Source organism: Monodelphis domestica, chromosome 3, assembly GCF_027887165.1.
Source record: "Monodelphis domestica isolate mMonDom1 chromosome 3, mMonDom1.pri, whole genome shotgun sequence".
NCBI classification, from domain to species: domain Eukaryota; kingdom Metazoa; phylum Chordata; class Mammalia; order Didelphimorphia; family Didelphidae; genus Monodelphis; species Monodelphis domestica.
This window is the reverse complement of record NC_077229.1, coordinates 73,764,690-73,786,993: the sequence shown is the minus strand read 5'-3', so window position 1 is coordinate 73,786,993 and position 22,304 is coordinate 73,764,690. Positions and strand designations below refer to the sequence as shown.

At 40.6% G+C, this 22,304-nt stretch overlaps 1 protein-coding gene across 2 annotated transcripts in view; it reads left to right on the top strand.

Annotated features, from left to right (window-relative positions):
• Nucleotides 1-6,862: 6,862 nt before the first annotated feature.
• ELL (elongation factor for RNA polymerase II) overlaps nt 6,863-22,304 on the top strand; it is a 172,813-nt gene continuing 157,371 nt past the window's right edge. For both annotated transcript variants that reach the window (XR_465781.3, XM_001362836.4), the window contains exon 1: nt 6,863-7,064. Coding sequence is in view for 1 of the 2 variants with exons in the window: in XM_001362836.4 (XP_001362873.1) it covers nt 6,930-7,064 (135 nt within the window). In the remaining variant the exon portion in view is untranslated. The remainder of the gene's footprint in view (nt 7,065-22,304) is intronic.

Here is a 22,304-nt window from a genome sequence, read left to right as displayed (position 1 = left end):
TATAGGTTCTAAGAGAGAAAGTAAGGGTTTTTTTTACTTGAAAAAAATTTTTAAACCCATAAATTCTGTCTTAGAATCAATATTGTGTATTGGTTCTAAACTGGAAAATTAGTAAAGGCTAAGCAATGGGGGTGAAGTATATGGCTTAAGTACTAAAGGTCATGCCAATTTATTATTATTTTTTAAATTTAAACCCTTACCTTCCATCTTAGAATCAATACTGTGTATTGGTTCCAAAGCAGTAGGCTAGGCAATGGGAGTTAAGTGATTTGCCCAGGGTCACACAGCTGGGAAGTGTCAGGCCAGATTTGAACCTAGGACCTCCCATCTCTAGGCCTGGCTCTCAATCCACTGAGCTACCCAGTTGCTCCCCATGTCAATTTTTTTAACTAGAAATTAATCAGATCAGATACTTATTGCTAGGAAGTGAATTGTTAATCAAACAAATGTTAGAGGCAATTACAAAAGATAAGTTTTAATTATGTGAAATTGAAAAGCATTCACATGAATAAAATTAAAGCAAATAGCATAAGAAAGGAAGGGATAGCATGGGGAAAAGGCTTTGTATTAAATATCTTTCATTAGGGCCTGATGTATATTTAGGCAAATAGAAAAATATATTAAGGGCAGATAGGTGGCTAAGTGGACAGAAGGCCAGCCCTGGAGACAGGAGGTCCTGGGTTCCAATGTGACCTCAAACACTTTTTAGTTGTGTGAGACCCAAATAGGAAGTGGTCAAAGGATGTGAACAAACACTTCTTAAAAGAACTTCAAACGATCAACAATCATTCTCCAAATCACGAATGACAAATGCAAATAAAAGCAAACATCAGGTCTGAAGGGTGGAAGAATAAACTCCTCCAAAGTCTTTCTTTATGGAGGGCTCTGAACTTTCCTGGTAACTTTCCATTTTCCTTCAGCAGGCTCTGTTTCCTTTCAACTCCAGGGAAAATCATGTATTGTTTTCCCCCTTTCTCAGCTTTTTTTTTGATCTTCCTTTTTGATCTTCTCCCATTAGATTGCAAGCTCCTCGAAGGCAGAGACGATCTTTTTAGTTTGTCTGTTTTTTCCATATGTGTATCCCCAGCCCTTAGCTCAGTTCCTGACAGGTCAAGGCAAGTTCATAAATCTTTACCATATTGAATTGAAAGGGAGGGAGGTTGGACTTTATGGCCTCTAGAGTCTCTAGGATCCTCTCTAGCTTTAAGTCAATCCCATGAACTGTTGCAGAATGAAGTCAGCAGAACCAGGAAAACAACATCCTCGGTGACTCCAGCAATGTAAACAGGAAGAACAATTTCTTGGCACGATAATAACCGAGCTTGAAAAGATAAGAGGTGCTTTGCCAAGGTGGAAGATTCCCGCAGTGAAGCATGGGATATACTGTCAGATTTTTTTCAGTGTGTTACTCAGTTTTGCTGTTTATCTTCCTCTTGTGTTTTGTTTTGTTTTGTTTTGTTTGTTACAAAGAATGAGTCTCTGGGAGGGGGGTGGGAGAAGGAATGCATTGGGGAGTGTAGGTTATGGAAAAACCAAAGATATCAATAAAAATGTATTTTAATTATATGAGGAACGAGAAGTCAATGATCCCTAAAAGCCTTTCTAGTTCTAATTCTATGAACTCTAAGGTTCCTTCCTAAACCCAGCTTCCTTTGATGTTGTGTTGCCTTTTTTTATTTGTTTGACCCTTTCTTGTGGACTTTTGTCAGTCAATCAATTAATATTTATTAAGTTTCTACTAGGTACCAAGCCCATGGGCAACTAGGTAGTACAGTGCATAGTGAGCTGGCCCTGAAGTCAAGAGGACCTGAGATCAAATCCAGCTTTAGACACTTCCTAGCCGTATGACCCTGGGCAAAATCATTTAACCCTATTTGCCTCAACTTCCTCATCTGTAAAATGAGCTGAAGAAGGAAATGACAAACCAATCTAATATCTTTTTCAAGAAAACCCCACATGGTGTCACAGAGAGTCTTGACAGTGCTAGGGATTACAAATATAAGATTAAAAAAAAAGATACTCCCCTCTCCCTGCCTGCCCTCAAGCAGTTTCCTAGGGGATAGTACCCAGAAGGAAGCTGAAAAGGAGCTGAGTGGAAGGGGAAAGGAAGTACTCAGTGTGGATTTGAACCCCAAACATATTTGATCCTGGAGGTGTAGGAAAGCAGATGCTAATAGAGAAGTTAGCCTTGGCAAGAAGTAGAATCCCCTCTTTATGTGAGACAGGGATGAAGGAGATATCATCAGAAGACATCTAAGTGATGGGAGAAAGAAGGGAGAAGAGGGAGCTCCTAGGTGAATGGCTTCCCTTTATTTTTCTTCTTTAAAATATGAAGCAAGACTCTTAGCTGAGAGGACAAGGGGACGGGGAGTCATGGGAGATTTGACAACTCCTGTGCAAACTGGGCTAGTGAGTAATAGGATTGCCCAACAGCAGTGAGTGCCAGTTGAGGTTGTGTCAATTTGTGGACCCGGTCAATGATTGTACAATTTTCTTTTTCTGTTTTTGAGATGGCCTCATTGTAAACTCACTGATATCCCCAACAAGGCCTCACCCAAGGGCCCCATTTTTGTGCCCATCCCAGAGTGACCCATGTATCTCTTGTTCAGTTTATGCTCATTGGTGATAACACCCTCCTCTCCTCTCTCCACCCCCAGCCAGGATGAGGGACATATTTATCCGAAGTAAAAGCCATAAAGTGTTGCCTGACATGCAAAGTCCTCTACAACTTGGCACCAGGCATGTCTTTCCAACCTTATTGTTATGCTTCCATTTGCTCCGTATTCTGACCGCTCTGGACAATTTCCCCCTGCCCTCCCCTTCATCATCCCATGCCTGAGTTTTTCCTGCCTCCATACCTTTCTGCTCACTTGTTTCCTAGGCTTCAAATGCCTTTCCTCTGTTTACCTGTTGAATTCTTTCTCATCCTTTAAAGTTCGTCTCAAATTCCATTTTTTCTTCCAGAATCCTTCCTGGTTCCTAGTCATTAATGATCTCCCTTAGACTTCCATACAGTGTTGTGTGTTGTTACATGTATTGGTGGCTTATCTTTTAGTTTGTCTGTGAGCCCTTTGAGGGCTGTGATCATGTGATATCTTAATGTCTCTCCCCCAGTGCACACAGTAGACACAATAGTTTTGTTGATGGAATGAATGAATCGGCTGTACACAGTCTTGCCTCTGCCACTGCCTCGTTGGGTAATTACAAGCAAATCACTTCTTTTCTGAGTCTTTGTTTCCTCATCAATGAGAGGGTTAGGGGCAGCTAGGTATGGATAGAGCACTAGTCTTGGAGTTAGGAGGACCTGGCTTCAAATTTTCCTCCCTGTGTGTCCCTAGGCAAGTCACTTAACCCCTATTGCCTAGCCTTTGCCACCTTTTGTCTCAAAATTGATACTAAGGAAGAAGGTAAAGGTTTAAAAAAAAACACCACAGATTTCAGGTCCACAGATTCTATGGGGTTAGATTTTAGGCAAGGGTCCATGAACTTGGATGGAGGAAAATTTTTCTCTTTGGTTTTCATTAGTCTCTAATTAAAATCCAGTATTTCCTTTAATTATTTAAAAACATTCTGAGAAGCATTTTTATTTTGTCTTAGAATCAGTACTGTCTATTGGTTCCAGGGCAGAAGAGTGGTAAGGGCTAGGCAGTGGGGGTTAAACATCTTCTAATGCAAAGGACAACCACCACCACCCAGCCCTCATTATCAGCTTCTGGGTAGATTGATGAAGCAGCAAGAGCATTACATTAAAAAAAAATGAGATCCTGGGTGACCAGGGGCCATGCACTTCCCCTGCCCGGACCCCTAGTTTCCTTTCTGTGAAATTCAGTTGGTCACTTTGCAAATGGTGGGTCCGGATGACTTCTAAAGTCCATCCCATTCCCTCAGGTTTGCAACTTGGGAGTCATCTCTTCTTCACTCTCCTTACCCTCCCCTATCCAGGCAGTCTTCCCTGATTCTGCCTCCCCTATGCTTTTGGCACTTTTTCTATATACCAGGGATGTCAAACACATGGCAGCCTCAACACTTCCCAGTGCAGGCTAAACCTGATGAAAAGCTAATTGGGAAATATGTAAAGAAAATATAATAAAACATGGCAATACGTGGTCTCCTAAGTCAATATGCGGCCTTCAGGGACCCTTACAGAGGATTAAAATATTGCAAGTCTCTTGAACTCCTCTTCCTTGTTGAAGCTTCTCCCTTCTCCAATCCATCTTTCTACATTGAGAGTCTGAAAGCAGAGATCTGACTAACCAATGCTTGCTCTGTACTAGATGCATCCTAGGAATGCTCATTCGCCAGGATAAAGTACCGAGTCCTCATGCCCTTCATCGTGACTCCAGATTATTTTGCCAAGCTGGTTACATATTAGTCCCCCAATGCACTCTGTGTATGTGTGTACCCAATGGGGGTGACTTTATGCTGTCTCTAAATATCACTGTTTCCAATACAGGCCATTCCGTGCCCTGCCTTTGTACAGGCTGACCCCCCTCTCCTTGGCTACCTATGCCTCTTGTAACCTTCCTTACTTCAAGGCTCATCCTTTACTAATGCTTCCATTCTTCGAGAGGCCTGCCTTGATTCCCCCAAGATCATTTTCTATTTTGGGAATACACCCTAAATTAATTTCTCTCTCTCTTAAATCCAATTTATACACAAGTCAAAAGATATCACCAAAATGGGGGCAGTGAGGTGGTTTAGTGGATAGAGCCAAGCCTAGAGATGGAAGGTTCAGATGCAGCCTCAGGCACTTCTTAGCTGTGTGACTGGGAAAATCACTTAACTCCTCATTGCTTAACCCTTTCCACTCTTTTGCCTGGGAACTGATACACAGTACTGATCCCAAGATGGAAAGCAACGGTTTAAAAGAAAATAGACATCACCAATGATGATGTCATTTTGGTTCTATTTGTGTATGAAGGATAGCAACATTTATCTCTGATAAGTAATGTCAATAATATTAACTATTATTAATTATCATCAATTAGGCAAGGGTCCATGAACTTGGATGGAGGAAAATTTTTCTAACGAATATTAACTACATTAATAAAACTAACATATTGTGCTTTAAGCTTTACATGTATTAGCTCATTATAAGCTCACAGCAACCCTTTGAGTTGGGTGATATTATTATTCTTACTTTACCATTTCCTTCTCCAGCTTGTTCTTTAGATGAGATAAACAGCGTTGAGTGACTTGCCCAGGGTCACACAGCTCAGAAGTATCTGAGGTTAGATTTGAACTCAGGAAATGGAGTCTTCCTGACTCCAGGGCTGTTGCTCTGTGCTCTGTGGCACCAACTGGCTGTTCTCTATTCATGATTTATAGATGGGGAAACTGAGTGTGAGAGGTCATGCTGAGGTTAAATTTGAATTCAGATCTTTCTAACTTCAAGTTCAGTGTCTTCCTTATGATCACTTATTTATAATAAAGGGGCCATTCCTCAAGTATTCCTCTATTAGAATAACATAACACTGAAGGACAAAGGCTACCTCATTTTTTCCTTTGTAGTCTTTTGTATTTATATTTCTTTGTATTAGATGTATAGCCTCTAATGCAGTGCCTGGACTCTGGCAGGTGCTTAATAAATTCCTTGATTCCATCTTCTGTCTCCTTGTGTTTCACCTGTGTCCTCTGTGCCTCCCTAGAGGGCTTGTCCTTCATCTCCAATTCTTAGCGTCCATCCCCAGCTCTCTTCGAAGCTCATCTCAATGGGTGCTGTCTATAAGAGTCCCCATTCCCAGTTAATTAACTTGTTTTTGGGGAATATATCTTTTGCATCGTTCATCTCTCTAAACACATACTTGGCAGAGAAGGTGCCCCAGCAGGTTGGGGATGAATGACATCCCTGGTCCAGCTGCTGTCTCTTCCTTAGCTCTCTCGAAGAACCTTAGCTCTGTGAGGGGAGCAGCATCTAATAACTCTCGGTGGGAGGAGAGATGTGAGACTCTTCCCTTTGCTTATGTTCATTTCCTAATGTAATTATTTTGTTTATACAGAGATGCTTTCTCTTTATCTGTTCCATTCCTTAGCCTCAGCGCTTTAAGTCTGGAATTCTCTTTTTGCCTTTCCTTCATCTCTTATTTTAGATAATAAGATCATTGCTGCATCCAGAACCATCACCGGTTGTCCTGAGTTTTGTTTTGTTGCTGGAGTTCAATGACTCTGGGAGAGAGAGTAAGGCTGATGAGTTTTGTGCGACTCTGCCTCGATTAAATTCAATTCATGTGCAAGTGAAGTCAACAGTTTGTGATGTCCCTGGTCCTCTTCAAAAATGAAGGATGAGGGGCAGCTGGGTGGCTCAGTGGATGGAGAGCCAAGCCTAGAGATGGGAGGTCCTAGGCTCATATCTGACCTCAGACTCCTAGCTGTGTGATTTTGGGCAAGTCGCTTGACTCCAATTGTCTAGCCCTCACCACTCTTCTGCCTTGGAACCTATTCTAAGACAGAAAGTAAAGATTTTTAAACAAAGGTTATTGACTGATGATTTTGACATCATCGCTCTACCCCTAAATATTTTTTTCAAGTCATTTGTCCTTGGTGGATTGGTCAGTCAGTCAACCAACATTTATTAACCGTTTCCTAAGGCAAATGGCAGTACCTGTCCTTAAGGTGCTTCCAGTTCTAATAGGGAAGCCTTGAGGCGCTTGAGGCGCTTGAGTTGGATTCCTGCTGGGGTCGCCTGCTGGCCGCAAGCCTGACCCCGCCCCATCGCGAGGTAGTCACGCCCCTCTGTCCCCGGCTGTCAGGATGCCACGCCCCCTTCCCCGGCTGCCTCCTCCCCTCCACGCGCCGAGTAGCCCTGCCAAGGACCTCGGCGCTGGCCGTGCCTCCTGAATAATGAATCACGCTGGCCCGGGAAGGGGCGGGGCCGAGGCGAGACGGCTACGACGCAGGCGCACGGTCGGGCCCGGGGAGAGGGTCGCAAGATGGCGGCGCTGAAGGAAGCTCGGAGCTACGGGCTGTCTTGCGGGAGGGTGAGCGACGGCAGCAAGGTGTCTGTCTTCCACGTGAAGCTCACCGACAGCGCTCTAAGGGCCTTCGAGAGCTACCGCGGCGGTCAGGTGAGGGCCTTGATTCGGGGCGCCGGCATTCCTCCGGCTTCTGTCTTCCCCTTCTCTGGGCTCCACTCTCCCGGGCTCCCCGCGCCCCGAGGCGCCTCAGCTGGACCGAGCGGAGCCGGGCGCGCGCTGGAGCCGAGGCGCTGAGGGCCCTTCACCCAGCACCCCCAGCAACCCCCCCACCCTGCGCCGGGCGCGCGCCGTGTCCCGCTCCCCCAGCCCCCCTCAGCGGGGCGGGAGCCCCTTCCGGGCCCCCGTAGTCTTTGAGCTGTCCCCTTCCCCCTCCCCCTGAGGTTCTGTCCTGGCTGAGTGAGTCCGGCCGGGGGTGGGTTGGGGGGGTAGGCAAGCAGGTGATCTCTTCTCCCATCTCCACCATATGGCTATCCTCGAAGTTTCCCTTCCCTCCCCTGCTTGGCTTTTGGGGACTGCCGCGGCTTGGGCTAGCCTGGGGTGCCCGCCTGGACACCGCCTTACCCTCCTCGGTTGCGTGGCTCCTTGTCTGCGTGGCTCTTGCACCCGCGGGGTGCCCCCGCCTCCCCAGCTTAGACAACTAGAGGCACAGGTTCTCCTGGCCTCCTAGGGTTGTTCCCTGCTTTCTCCTGAAGATTTTGGGGTACTCTCTCACTGAAAGGAACCTTGGGGATGCTTCGTCGATCTTCCGATTCCCCAAGTTAGTGTAGCTCTGGGACAATGTGGTTGGAGTGAGGGGGCTCCCCTTCCTCCATGTTTCTAACCCCACTTTCAGCCATATGTTTCTCAGGGGCCTGGTACTTTAGGGCTGCAGTGCACAATTGAGCATAGATGGGGTGAGGGGTCAGTGCGTTTTGGGGATCAGTTCCTTTCCATTCCATCTAATCCTTGTTGTGGTCCCATGTTAGTGTGGCCACTTCAAGATTCATTGTGGAGGGCAGTTTCCTCGTGGTTGCTGCAGGGGTGCCTCTTGCTTTCTACCCACCTTTTTGGGATTTTAGAAGATGTTTCTTTAAGGGAAGCTAGGTGAATGCTCGCTTACCTTTGGATTGTCCTAACCCCAGGTCCCTATATCTGCCCTTTGCTGACCCAACTCCCAGCTTTCCACCCATACATGTTTATTTGCTCTTCCTTTTTAAAATGTCTTTCGCTGTAATAAAGGGTCTTAAACCCTGTCCTCTGTGTTCCCTGATTTTCAGGGACATTTTCTGCTTCTGCCTGGAATTTGAGACAAGGTAGGGAATGCTGTGGTTTGGACTTAAGGTTGTTTTTAGGCTCATTAAGTAGGCCTTCTTGTCTTTGTACCTCCCTCCTTCCAGTGGAAATTCACAGGGTTAATTCTCTACCTCCTTTCCATCCTCAACTTCCTTTCTAGGGTATTTTGTTGTTCTTCTTCACTGAGGGATTTCTTCTGCTTTCAGGGGTCATACCCTTTAGGAAGAAAGGTGTGGGCTTAGAGATTGCTCTTCCAAATTCTTAGGTGGGATTCTGAAACTGAGGATGACTAGGTCCTATCTTTCCCTTTCTTAGGATACTTCACATATATAAGAGAGATTTGGCTGCTTGTCCAGAAAGGGCATACTTAGTTTTTGCCTTTGGGGTGATGGTGGAGGGGGTGGGGAGGATGTGAGTAGAGACTAACTAGGAAGGAATGCTGCTTTCTTTCCTGCTGGAGACTTGTTTAACACCATCAGGTAATCTGGGAAATTTCATTGCCCTTATTTGTGCTGCCTTTCTTCTTCCAACTGTCTGCTAGTCACCCCCACTTCCCTGAGAAGCAGGTTTTTGCCCCTTGAAATCCTTCTCTGGAAGGACAGCAGGCCACCCTGAAGATGAGGTGTCAAAATCTTATCTGTGCTGGTGGTGTCGTAGGTAGTTCTAACTACTCAGCAGTTGAGGCAACTTTCCTAGAAACAGCTATAGAGAATTCATTAGTGATGTAAATAAAACTGTGGACTTGGTACCCTGGGAGGCATCTTAAGAGAGTTTTGTGGCTTTGTGAAACTAGGAAGTCCTAACTTTATCTAACACACTGAACATCTTTGTCTTAACCTGGGTGTGGGGGTGAGGCTGCTGCCTGGCCACCTAACCTGTTTCACTCATCAGAAATGGCCAGCTTGTGTATATACCATATGTTGTCATGCTACTATTTTTAATTTAGGGCGTGGGTTATGTCCCATAACTTAAGTTGGATCATCTTAATCGGAAGGTTAAGGTAATTGCAGTCTTTTAGGTTTATCAGAATTGTATCACCACTTTATTTAAATGTGTTTATCAGCTTTCTGTCAATGGTCACTTGGGTCAGAAATGGTTTTGTAAGTTTTCTTTAAATATTCATTTTTCTCAAAGCCACTCTGTATTGTATTGAATTTGGATTTATTTTATTTTATTCCTTAGATGAAGTTTTATTTAGGGTTTTTTAAAAAAATGACATTCTCTTTTCTATTACTCACTTCCCAAAGATTCTTTCCCTTTCTCCATCTTGTAGCAGAAGTACAGTTCAGCAAAGCAAGTAAACACATTGACCTCGTCTAATAACTTAAGCCTTATTCTTTTCTTATAATCTTTTTCTGCCAAGAGGGGAGGAAGGCAAACTTCATTGTCAGTCTTCTGAAGTCATGATTTGGGCACTATTTTTTTAGGCCAAACTTGAATTCAACTGGTAGTTTTCTCCCAGAAATTGTAGTATTTGTTCTTTAAAACTTTTTTTGGCATGTTTTGGCATTAAATAATTTTTATTATCAAATGTATTTTTATCCAAAAGATTAAAAAAATGTAGTTCAGCAAAACCCATAGTTCATCAGCTGAACCTGACATCAGTGTCACATGTTATCTCTAATAATTCATATAGTTCCTGACCACTGCTGAGATGAAAGGGAAGTGTTCTTAATTTTATACCTTTTCTGGTATAAATGATGACGGTGAGCTTTCCCACAGAATTTAGTAAAGAAGGAAACAAACATTATTAACACCTAGTATGTGCCAGCTACTATGTTAAGTGCTTTATAAATATTATCTCATTTGATTTCCATGACATCCTTAGGAGGATGGTGCTATTATTATTACCATTTTATAGATGAGGAAACAGAGGTAGACAGAAGCTAAACGTAACTTGTCCAGGGTCATACAGCTAGTAAAGTATTTGAATCCAAATTTGAATTCAGGTCTTCCTGATTCCAGACCCAGTACCCTATCCACAGAGTGACCTAGTTGCCTATAAGCCTTTTTTCTTATGGAAAAGGAAGAAATAAAGCACAGTACCTAATCTCAACTAGTTTACAATCAAATGTGGAAGATCACATTAATACAATCAAAAATAAGAAAAATTATAAGATTACTACATGATATTAGATAGTGATCTAAATAAGTTTTTTTCCCCCCAGAAATGTAGAGGTGGAGAAGTCTGTGCCTTGCATTTAGTAGACCCTTAATTGATATTAAATTGAGCTTGTTGTTGGTGACGTCTTTTTAAGAGTGATCATGTAGGAAGGTATCTTCTAAGCTTGGCTACAGAAAATGAGTTTAACTTTTCATTTACTGATGGTTGTAGGAGAAAAGAGTTGGGAAGAAACTTAAAGAATTGGTTTATGGAACTGGATAACATTTATTAAAAACCACATATATTGGTTTATAAACAAATTCCAAAAGTTGTTGGGCCTTGGTCTTCAGATTTTCCAAAGCAAAAGGAAAACCAGGAAATAATTTGCTTCTTGTTGGGGTAAAACTTTTTTTTTTTAAACTTGGCATATATTAGAAAGCAGTACATGTTTGGGAAGGTCTTTTGAATTTCATTTTAACAGATTTTTGTGGATATGAATTGTAATCCTAACTATTTGAAAAGCAAGTATAAATTTTGTACTAGTCACTTAAAAAATGTTTGGAACTTCCACTGCTTTTTTTACCCTGGCATAGTGCAGTGGATCTAACCCTGTGACTACTGCCTGGAACACTGACAAAAGATAAACATGTATTAATCTGAAAAGTTGTTGACTTTCAGTCTTTTGCTTGATTCTCTCTATGCTTAGGTTATAAATCAGTCATTGAATATTTCATACAAATCTCACTACCAACATTAGATATAGTTTTTTTTTTCCCCATTAGGCAATTACAGGGGAGATGAACTATAAAGGTTTCTTCAGTTCAAGGCCTAGTGCAAATGCCATCTCTGTGAAGGCTTTCCTATTCATCTCACTTAGAAAAGGTCTCTTAACTTTTTTAGGTCCCATTTATATTTCTCTCATGGCACAATCCTACCTTAGATTGTGGTTATTTGTATATATCTTTAAAAAAAGGAGAGAGAACCCTGTAGTCTGTTTAAGATGGGGCAATTATCTGTTTTTGTTCTTGGAGTGGCTTCTTTAGAAGTCTTTCTTCCTTATTAGATTTTAAGCATCTTGAGGACTATCTTAACTCCTCTTTGTACCTCCTCCTCTCTCTCCTAACAAAACCAAACTAAAAAAACAAAAACAAACCAAAAAACAGCTGGTGTGTTACCCATAAAAGGCACTCAGTAAATATTTGTTGAATGAATGTTCTGGGAATTAGCTTGGTTAGTGGTTTCAAGAGTCTGATCTGCTCTAAAGTGTGTGGGCCTGCTGCATAAGTCAACTAGGGCATATGCAGGGAAATCCTAAATTAGCTTCCATTTGTCTCCCACGCGCTGATGCCCCAGTAAGCTTGGTTAGTTTTTTCGTTCTTCTTCATTGCACATTATTATACCTACCTTTTACCTTATGAATGTTGTTGCCAATGAAATGAGGGACTAAGCTTGGCAATGATGGTGCAGTCCAGTTTTTACTTCTCCAATACTCTCGACTCTTGGTTTGTAAAATTGATTATGCCCCTACTTTTTTAGATGTGATATCTTTTGAACCAAAATATATGGGGACTTCAAGTGTGTCTGAGTTTAATATAAAAGAATTATTGCATTCTCTGGTGATCTTCCAGTTAAAAAGGTGGAGAATTCAGTCCTGTTGGCATAGGAAACTTTACAGATTTCAGACTCTCTCAGTCATTGAAATCATCTCTTCTTATTTTTGTTTTTTAAGATGAAGGAATATAGATGAAGGACGAATGCTAATGGTCCTACGTCTTGTTTCTTGATGTAGCCCTTCAGCAGTGGTGATTGCCATCCCTTCCCTTCTAAGTATATGGGTCTTCATAAAATGCTGTGATCCCAATACCTAATGGTGGCTAATTCCTCTGGTGACAGACTTTTTTGGACCTGGCTTGTCTTCTGATGACAGACACAGATATTTGTCATTGGTAGTACTCGCTACCTTTCTTGCTTAGAGAACTTACCAGTGCAGGAGGAATTAAGTATGGAATGTTTCTTGAAGTTAATGAAGACTTCCAGTATGCTGGTTAGATTCCCTGTGGTGAACCATTTGGATAGCATGACAAAAATCTAGTGGGGATCAACGGATTGATCTTAATTTTAATAGTTGGAGGGAACTCCCAAATCTATGAGATCACAAATTCATATGAGAATATACTGATTGAAACAAAACTTTAATTTGTTCAGTGCTTTTCAGTTCTTTCCCCTTGACAAGTATTAAAGACTAAAAGATCATATTACTAGAAAGTAGAGGATTCCAAACTTTCTCAGTTCAGTCCTCTTTCTACTGTACCATATTTTATTTTTTAATTTAACTGATACTTTCTAATTGAATATAAAAGACATTGTTTTTCAGTTTGGATATTCCAGAACATTCTGAAAACTGACCATGTGTGGTGTTTGAAAGCAACTTGTGGTCATGTAGGGTATTAAATACTTGCAAGTTCTGGCCCAGTGTTTTCAGGAAGATGAGCCATATATGTGAGAATTACTGATTAAATCACTGTGAACCTAGAGGGAAGTTTGCAGAAGAGTTTATTTTTAGGTATTTATGTGTAATTAGCCCTGAGCTTTGATTTGTTAGGACTGCCATAGTTCATTATTCTTTTTTTTTTTAAACCCTTACTTTCCATCTTGGAATCAATACTGTATGTTGGTTCCAAGGCAGAAGAGTGGTAAGGGCTAGGCAATGGGGGTTAAGTGACTTGTCCAGGGTCACACAGCTGGGAAGTAAGTACCTGAGGCCTGATTTGAACCTAGAACCTCCCATCTCTAGGCCTGGCTCTCAATCCACTGAACTACCCAGTTGCTCCCCATAGTTCATTATTCTTGAAGCAATTTTGATACCACTACAGATTGTGACATTGGTGAATGATTTTTTTGGAGTAGAGCAAACTGGCTTGAACATTGAGAGAACAAGTATTGTCAGTGTTTTCTCTTGCTTATTATTCCCTTTTAATTCAGTAGTATCAGAAAATGAAGAGGATATTTGATTACTAAAATCCAGACCCATTAAGCATTGGGTGAAAAATTAACTTGAAATATGTCAGTCCTTGAAAATATTATTTCTATTATTTGATATCATGTCTTAAGAATAATTGAGAGTATTCTTTCATTTTTAAAAATAATATTATTTCTACCATATCCTGAGGGAATTAAAATTTGCATAAGTTATAGATTTTTGTCCTCTATAATTGTATGAGAAAAAACTGATTATAACTTACATTTAAAATGATTTATGATTACATTGGGAGTAAACCAACAATCACAAATGAACATTTTAATAGGAAAAAATGTATCTGTGTGACTACATTTTATTTGGTGTCCTGCCAATGCAATTAAGAGTTTGGTTAATTTGTCATTTTATCTTTTAAAAATATCTGGTATCCAGATAAATAGTTTAGAGTCTCTACTTCTTTACTGAATAAAAATACTGGAGAAACCTCGTGTCTTAAATGGTGTGGAACATACTTTGCTTTGACACTAATTATATCTTAAATGGCTTGCTCTATCTCCAGCCAAGTTAAAAATTAGCTTGTCATTGACTGATTCATACAGGTCATCATCATAATGGGTAGCTCAATTCAAACACTTTTGAAAGAACAGTGCCTTCTTATTTCACAAAAAGTTCATGAAATTTTTTAGCTTGTTGGTAAATATAGGAGAGAGCAACATGCTTCTAATAGTTATAATAATTCCAATTTCTGTAGTGTTTTAAAGTTTATAAAGCACTTTCCTCTAAATAGCCTTGTGAGGTAGGTGATGTATTATTATCCCCATTATACAGATGAGGAAATTGTAGCTCTTGGAGGTGAAGCCTTGACAGGTCACATGACTAACATGAGGCAGAATCGAGTCTGGGTCTTCTGACTGCCTGTCCAGGGCTTTTCCTCTCTTCCTTGTTTGTAGGGAAGTAGTGTTTATATAGGAGAAATCAGAAAACCTGGAGCCTCAGTCCTGACTCTTACTTCCTGGCCACCTGAGTTTGGTCAGATCAGTTTATGTATACCTCTGGAAAGTGGTGATTATAGTACTTATACTCTGTTGATCTCACAGAGTTGTTGTGAAGAAACACTTTGCTAAACTGGAAAGCACTACATAAATATGAGCTGTTATTAAAGACTCCTTTCAGCAAACATTTTTATGCTTTCTTTATGGTAGGTGCAGGGAAACTGGTATTTATATAAGATGCGATCTCTTCCATGGTGAAACTTAACATCTAGTAGGAGTGCAAGTAGGTAGCCTTTTTTGCATCCTAGCTTCATTGACAGTCTGGTGAAACTTGTGGACCTGTACTCAGAATCATGTTTTTAAATGCAACAAACAAAACATAGGATTACAAAGGAAACAATTCTATTGAAATATAATTATTTTTAAAAGTTCATAGACCTCCCCCCCCAACTACCTACCCCTGTGTTGGAGGGAAGAGACAAATAGAAATATCAACTGTTACAGTTCAGAAAGCTTATCTTAAAATCTCTACTGTTGGTGCCCATTTGTAAAAAGGTAAGGGAAAAAGATTTTAGGGCTTGCTATAATATCAGTTTGTGCCAGCTAATCCATGGGAGAGAAATACATTTTGGCTAGCTTTCTAGTTCTGCTAGTCAATCAGACTCAAGAGGAAATAAGGAGAAAATAGCTGGGTAAGCCCAGGTAAGACTTGGATTTACACCAGCAGCTCAGTCTAGTCAGAGCTAGACCCAAAAGACTGTTAAGACTTCATTTGGTGGGTATATTCATATTTGTGGGTGCTAAATTGAAATAACCTCCACTAATTGTGAGTTTTAATTTTTAATTCAGTTTTTGCATTTCCCAGAAACAAGTAGATTACAGACTATGAAAATGAACATTGAATTAAGCTTTGATACTTAAGAGTTATTTATTTTAAACCCTTAACCTCTCAGAATCAATACTAAGTATTGGTAAAGGCTAAGGCAGTTGCTTAAATAACTTGCTCTGGGTCACACAGCTATGAGGTGTCTCTGGCCAGATTTGAAACCAGGACCTCTCTCCAGACCTGCCTCTCTATCTGTTGGGTCACCTAGCTGCTTCTAGAATCATAGACATAGACTCAGAAGAACCTCTGAGCTATTCTAGCCCAGTCCCAACTGGAACTGTGAATCTCTTCCATACCATAACTGGCATTTTACATAGCTTTTAAATTTTTACAGAAAGTTTTATTGTTTGATCCTCATAACATTCTCATTTGATCACCAGAAGAACCCAGTTAGAGTAGAAAAAATAATATTAATGTAATTTTATAGATAAGAAAACTGAGGCCCACAAGACTAAATGGCTTGCCCATGGGTCACACAGCTGGTAATTTTAGGAGGCAAGATTATACTTCAGATCTCTTATTCCAAGTTCAGCTCTTTGCACCATTCTATGTTTCTTCTCATTGACAGCGGAATAGTCAGGAAGCCACTGTCAGGGATTATATCAGAAGACTGGAAAGGTAGGAGACGGCTTTGAATGCCAAACTGAGCATTTTGTATTTTTTCTTGGAGGCATAGGAAGCTCTGGAGTTCATTAAGTAAGGTGATGACATGGTCAGACCTGTGCTTTAGGAAAACCACTTTTGTGGATGAATGGAGGAGGTACTAGAGTGTATGTATGTGAGACTCGTTGACCCACCAACAGGCTATTGTAATAGTCCAGATTGGAGCTGATAGTAGAGCCTGCACTAAATGGATGACAGTGGCAGAGGAAAGGAGAGTGTGTATTTGAGAACTCTTGCAAAGATAAAATCAACAGGCCTTAGTAATAGCTTTGGGATACAAGGGATGAAAGATAGTGAGGAATCCAGGATGACTCTTAGGTTGTGAGCCTGCAGGACTGATGATGGTGTTATCCTTGATAGTAATAGCGAAGATAGAAGAGGGAGAGAGAGAGTTTGGAAAGAAAAGATAATGAATTCTGTTTTAGAGATGTGTTTTCAGTTGGAAATATCTGAATGGCATTTGGAGATGTGAGACTGGAGGTCAGCAGAGAGATTCAAGTAGGATAGGTAGATTTGAGGGTCATTAGCACAGATATGATCATTAAAACCATGGGGCAGTTGAGATCACCAAATGAAGTAGTATAGAGGGAGAAGAAAAGAGAAAAGACAGAAAAAAACAGAGAGTTTTTTGGAATATCCCCCCCCCCCCCCGGGGGGGGGGGCATGACCTGGATCTAGATCCAACAAAAGGAGACTGAGGAGCTGTAAAGTAGTTGGAGAGCCAGGAGAGAGTGGGGTCTTGAAAATCTAGGGAGAAGAACATATCAAGGAAGAGAGTAATCCAAAGGCCACAGAGAGCTTGAGGAGAATGAGGACTTGAGAAAAGACCATCATTGGGTTTGACATCTAAGAGATTATTGGTACATTTGGTGAGAGTTTTTGCTTAAATGATGGAGTTGGAAATCAAACTGCTGAGTGCTAGGGGTACACATAAAAGCGGGGGAGGAAAGCCAAGTCCCTTGTAGCCTTATGGTAGAAGAAAACATTTAAAAGAATGCTAAAGAAAGGGACATAGAATGCCTACATGATTGAGAAAGCCTGAGCCCCTCCCCAAAATGGAAACTTCAGGAAGAATTCATTAGTGGGAGAAGGGGACTTTGGGGGCAGAGGAATGTCCAGTGCGTAAAGATATCTGCGACATAGTCAGTGAAGACTGGAGGGGTAGAAGCAGAGCCAAGAGAGGAATGAATTATATAATTATTGGGGGCAGCTGGGTAGCTCAGTGGATTGAGAATCAGACCTAGAGATGGGAGGTCCTAGGTTCAAATCTGGCATCAGACACTTCCCAGCTGTGTGACCCTGGGCAAGTCACTTGACCCCCATTGCCTAGCCCTTACCACTCTTCTGCCTTGGAGACAATACACAGTATTCCGTCTCCAAGACAGAAGGTAAGGGTTTTAATAAAAAAAAAGAACAAAAAAACCTAAAAAATTATATAATTATCTGAGGCAGGGTTCGAATTCTAGTTTTCCTGACTATTTTCTGCACTGTACCACCTAGCTGCCAAACATACATTAAATAAAATCATTGTAAAACATTTAACAGTACCTAACACATAGTAAGCATTATGTTATTATTTTGGAATAGGCTAGAAATAGGTTTACTTTTTACTTTTTTCTATTGTTTTCACAAATGCTTTGTAAATTATTTCAGTGAAGGAAACCCCTCAATTATGATATGCTTTCCCTCTAGCCCTTCTGAGTAACAGTCTTTGTTTTTTTTAGGAACTAATTTTTTAATGTATATACATTTTGTGCTACCTTTGCCTTGGACAAATGTCTTGCCCACGTAACTATAACTGATTATAGTTAAAGAAATAATGGACTTTTTATGCATTTAAAATTTCTGTACAAAGCAGTGAAGATTTTTCCCTCCCTTATTGCCCTCTTGCTCTTCTTTGCCTTGCCCTGGTCCAGAAGAAATGTTATCCGATCCATGCTGGCCTTTCCTCTGATGGTAGGGAGTCATTTCCTTTTGAAATGTCACTCCATTTCAGAGGACAGAGATCAGCATAGATTAGTGAATGTATCCCATCCTTCTGCTAAAGCCTGATCTTACTCTGGGGTAGATTGTGACACCACAGTTTTTATACAAATGGATTTGTTCTTTCTTTCTAGGTCTGCTCAGTAGCTTCTCTTTTTGTCTTTTGGAGGAAAAAAGTCTGATTTTAAGAGCTATTTCTCTAATTATTAGTAAGGAGTTGCTAGTCATTTAATTCTCCTCTGTTTTCCTCTTTGGAAACAATGAGATTTTTACTACTCTAGTTTACCTATTTCTGTATTAAGAGCAAATATACTTTCTGGTGAAACCTGCTCTTTGTTTTTTCTTATGAGTTATGCTTGGAAAAGAAGATTCTAAGAAATTTCAATTGTCAGCATTTATTTTTGAAAATTATTTTTATTCAATCAGCAAAAATCTACCTTTCTTCCCTCTTACCACAACCCTCCATTCCTCAAATAAGAATGAAGAAAAACAAAAACCCTATTACAAACATGTATAGTCAAACAGAACAAATATCCACATTGGTCCTGTCCAGTAAAATGATCTCATTCTGCACTCACCTTCTTCATCAGGAGGTGTAGGTTAGGTGTAGGTTCATTGTTAGGCCTCTGGAATGGAGGCTGGTCATTTTTATGATCAGAGTCCCTCATTCTTTCAAAGGCTTTACCATATTATTGTCATTACTCACTTCACTCTGCATCAGTTCATATGAGTCTTCCCAGGTTTCTCTGCAAACATCCCCTTCATCATTTCTTAAGGCACAATAGTATTCCATCACATTCATATATCATAACTTTCAAAAAGTATTTAAGAACCTACTACTATGTACCTGTTATTGTGCTAAGTGCTAAGGATAGAAAGAGGCAAAAACTCATTTCCTATTTTCTAGGAGTTCACATACTAATGGGAGACAATATACAATAATTATATGTTGTTGTTCTGTCATTTAGTCATGTCCAACTCTTTATGACCCCATAGACCATAGCATACTAGGTCCTTCTACTATCTTCTGAAATCTGTCCAAGCTCATGCTTGTTGATTCCATGATACTATTTATCCATCTCATCCTCTGCCCTCCCATTCTCCTTTTGCCTTCAATCTTTCCCAACATCAGGGTCTTTTCCAATGAGTCCTGTCTTCTCTTTATGTGGCTGAAATATTTAAGCTTCTGTTTTAGTATTTTATTAGACCTTTCAGTGAATAGGCTTTATGTATTTATATATTCATTTTTATTTTATTTTAAACCCTTACCTCCCTTGTTGGAATCAATACTGTATGTTGGTTCCAAGGCAGAAGAGTGGTAAGGACTAGGCAATGGGGGTTAAGTGACTTGTCCAGGGTCACACAGCTGGGAAGTACCTGAGGCCAGATTTGAACCTAGGACCTTCTGTCTCTAGGTCTGGCTCTCAATCTACAGAGCTACTCAGCTGCCCCCTCAGTGAATAGTTTGAATTAGTTTAAGTATTGATTTATTTGATTCCCTTGCTGTTCAAATGACTCAAATCATCTTATGCAATATTGATCTTTGCAGCATTGCGTTTTCCTTTCATCACCAGACACATCTGCCGCTGAACTTTCTTTCTGTTTTGGCCTGTCCCCTTCATTAGTACTGGAGAGACTTGTAATTGTCCTCTACTCTTCCCAGTAGTAGATTGGATATCTTGATAGCCTCATCTTCCCCTGTCATCTCTTTTATCTTTTTAATACTCGTCCATTGGTGTTTCTTGGCAAAGATACTAGAGTGGTTTGCCATTTCCTTCTTTGGTGATCATCTTTTGTTAGGATTCTTTACTATGACATATCTGTCTTAGGTAACTCCCCACAGCATAATGGCTCAGTAGTTTTTATTGATCTACACAGGTCCTTCCACCATGACAACAAGGCAGTGATCCAGACCCAATTCAGTAAACATTTATTAAACTCCTGCTAAAGGGGGTAGCTAAAGAGCACTGGGTAGCTCAGTGGATTGAGAGCCAGGCCTAGAGATGGAAGGTCCTCGGTTCAAATCTGGCCTCAGACACTTCCCAGTTGTATGACCCTGGGCAAATCACTTGACCCCCATTGCCTAGCCCTTACCACTCTTCTGCCTTGGAGCCAATACACAGTATTCCGTCTCCAAGACAGAAGGTAAGGGTTTAAAAAAAAAAAACCCTGCTAAAGTCTGGGGATACAAATGAGAAAAAGGATGACTGTCCCTACCTTTAAGGAGCTTACAATCTAATGGGAGGAAATTTACGAACCAAAGGAAGCAGACAAGCTGGAGAGGGACAAGGGGAATTTGAGGGTACTCAGTGCTGAGGCATGGTATATCTGGGAGAGGAAACCAAACTGAGTTGCTGATGGAAAATGGAGTTCCCTACAAAGATCTGAGCCCTCTATAAAAAGGAAGGCATTGGAAGGAGTTTATTGCTCTACTCTCCAGTCAAAGAGAGGGAGAGGCCACTGAAAAGTGCTGAGAAGGTGCTGAGTCAGTCTGCTTGATGAGGTTTCAGGTGATCAGCTTCTCTTTAAATCATAATTTAAAAGAAAATTCCCCCTTTTATAAAAGGTGAAAAGAAAGTTTAGATGAAAAGGAAATGTTGACTTAAATAACTTGAAAGGTTTGATTTTAATTTTCAGAAATAAAAGAACAGAGGGCATGGTCACAACTCATAATTTAAGATTAGGCCATTTCTTGTTTTGTGGGGGGACTTTTTTAAAATTTTGGAATCTGAGATGTTTCTGCTGTTGGTTTTAAAGAATTAGATGTTTAATCTGAAAAAAAAAAGAATTTTTGAATCAGAAGGAAGGTATGGTAACATGCTGACCAGATTGTGTCTTGACAATTGATTCTCTGTCTTGTTGCATGTTTTTTTCCAAGCACACTGGAACCTAATTATGTAATGTTGTCATCAGGTTTTGTGCTTTGGGGTCACTTCATGATGCATAGAGTCTTTTTAGGGCTAAATAAACCCAAACAGCAGAGAGTGGTGGAAAGGTCAGTGGACCATGGATTGGAAGTGCTGTGTTTGATTTAGTTTGAGCAAAATAGGTCAAATAACCTAACCTCTCTGACTTAACAGTTTTCTCATCTGAAAAATAGATATCTTCTCAACCTACCTCACAAGGATACTGTAGGGATCAAATGAGGAAAGATATATGAATGTACTTAATAAATTATACTGAAATTATTCTTTTTTTATATTTTGGGAAGAAAATGGACAAATTAGAAAGATTCTAGGGGAATGAGATTAGGAGAGGGAACTTGAAACCATATCATGTGAAGATCAGTTGAAGGAACTGGGAAGGTTAGCCTGGAAACGAAGTCTAGAGGGAATATGACGTTTCAAATATTTAAAAGGCTGTTTTCTGAGAAAGGAATTAATTGTGTCTTGTGTGACCCCAGAGAACAGAATTTAGAAGCAGTGTGTATAACAGAGGCAGCATAAGGAAAACCAAAATGAACATTTTTAGCTTCCAAAAGATAAGGAAACTTAGGCAAGTGGATTGAAGTGACCTTTGAGGGTCCTTCTAGAGTTGAGCTTCTATAGTTCCCTATGTCTATGAGTAATTCTTATTATTAAACTAAATTAATACTTTTGTTAATGACTTGGGAGTCAAGTAAAAGCATGGTGGCACATAAAAAACTGGTTTTTGGCAGTCAAGATGGCAGAGAAGGTATATAGGGACCCATCTGATTTCTACCAAATTATCCTCCAAAAAGCAATGATATAATGCCTCAAAATAAATTCTAGAGCAGCATAACCCACAAAAAGACAAGATGAAGTAATTTTTCAGTCCAAAACAACTTAGGATGCTGGCATGAGGTATCTAGTAATGCACCAGGGTAGAGGTGGGGCACATAGTGCTAGGATAGGCCTCATAGAGGCAAAAGGCCTTGGATACAACTGAAGCAGCAGCCAAGGCTTCCAGAACTCTCAGCCACAGATGGTTAGGGGGTTCAGACAACTGCTCAGAAAGAGATTACAGAAGGTCCCTTTGCTGACTTTGGGTGCAAGATTCTCCTTGCATTGCCCATTTGCAGAACTAGAAACAGCACTTGTAGTCACAGGGGTGCAGGGGACCTTGGTCACAGTTCCAAGGGGTAAAAGAGTGCTTGTGGTTACTCACAGACCAAAAGCACAGGCTGGAAGGAAAAAAGATCCCTGGAGTATTATAGCCAAATTCCAAAAGTCCCAAGTCAAGGAGAAAAAATTGCAAGCAGCAAAAAAGAATTCAAATATAGTGGAGCCACAGTCAAGATAATACAAGACTTAGTAGCTTCTGTATTAAAGGATTAGAGGGCTTGGAATATGATATTTCAGAGGGCAAAGGAACTAGGATTTCAACCAATAATCACTTACCTAGCAAAATTGAGCATAATCCTTCAGGGGAGAAATGGGTATTCAATGAAATAGAGGACTTTCAAACATTGCTGAGGAAAAGACCAGAACTG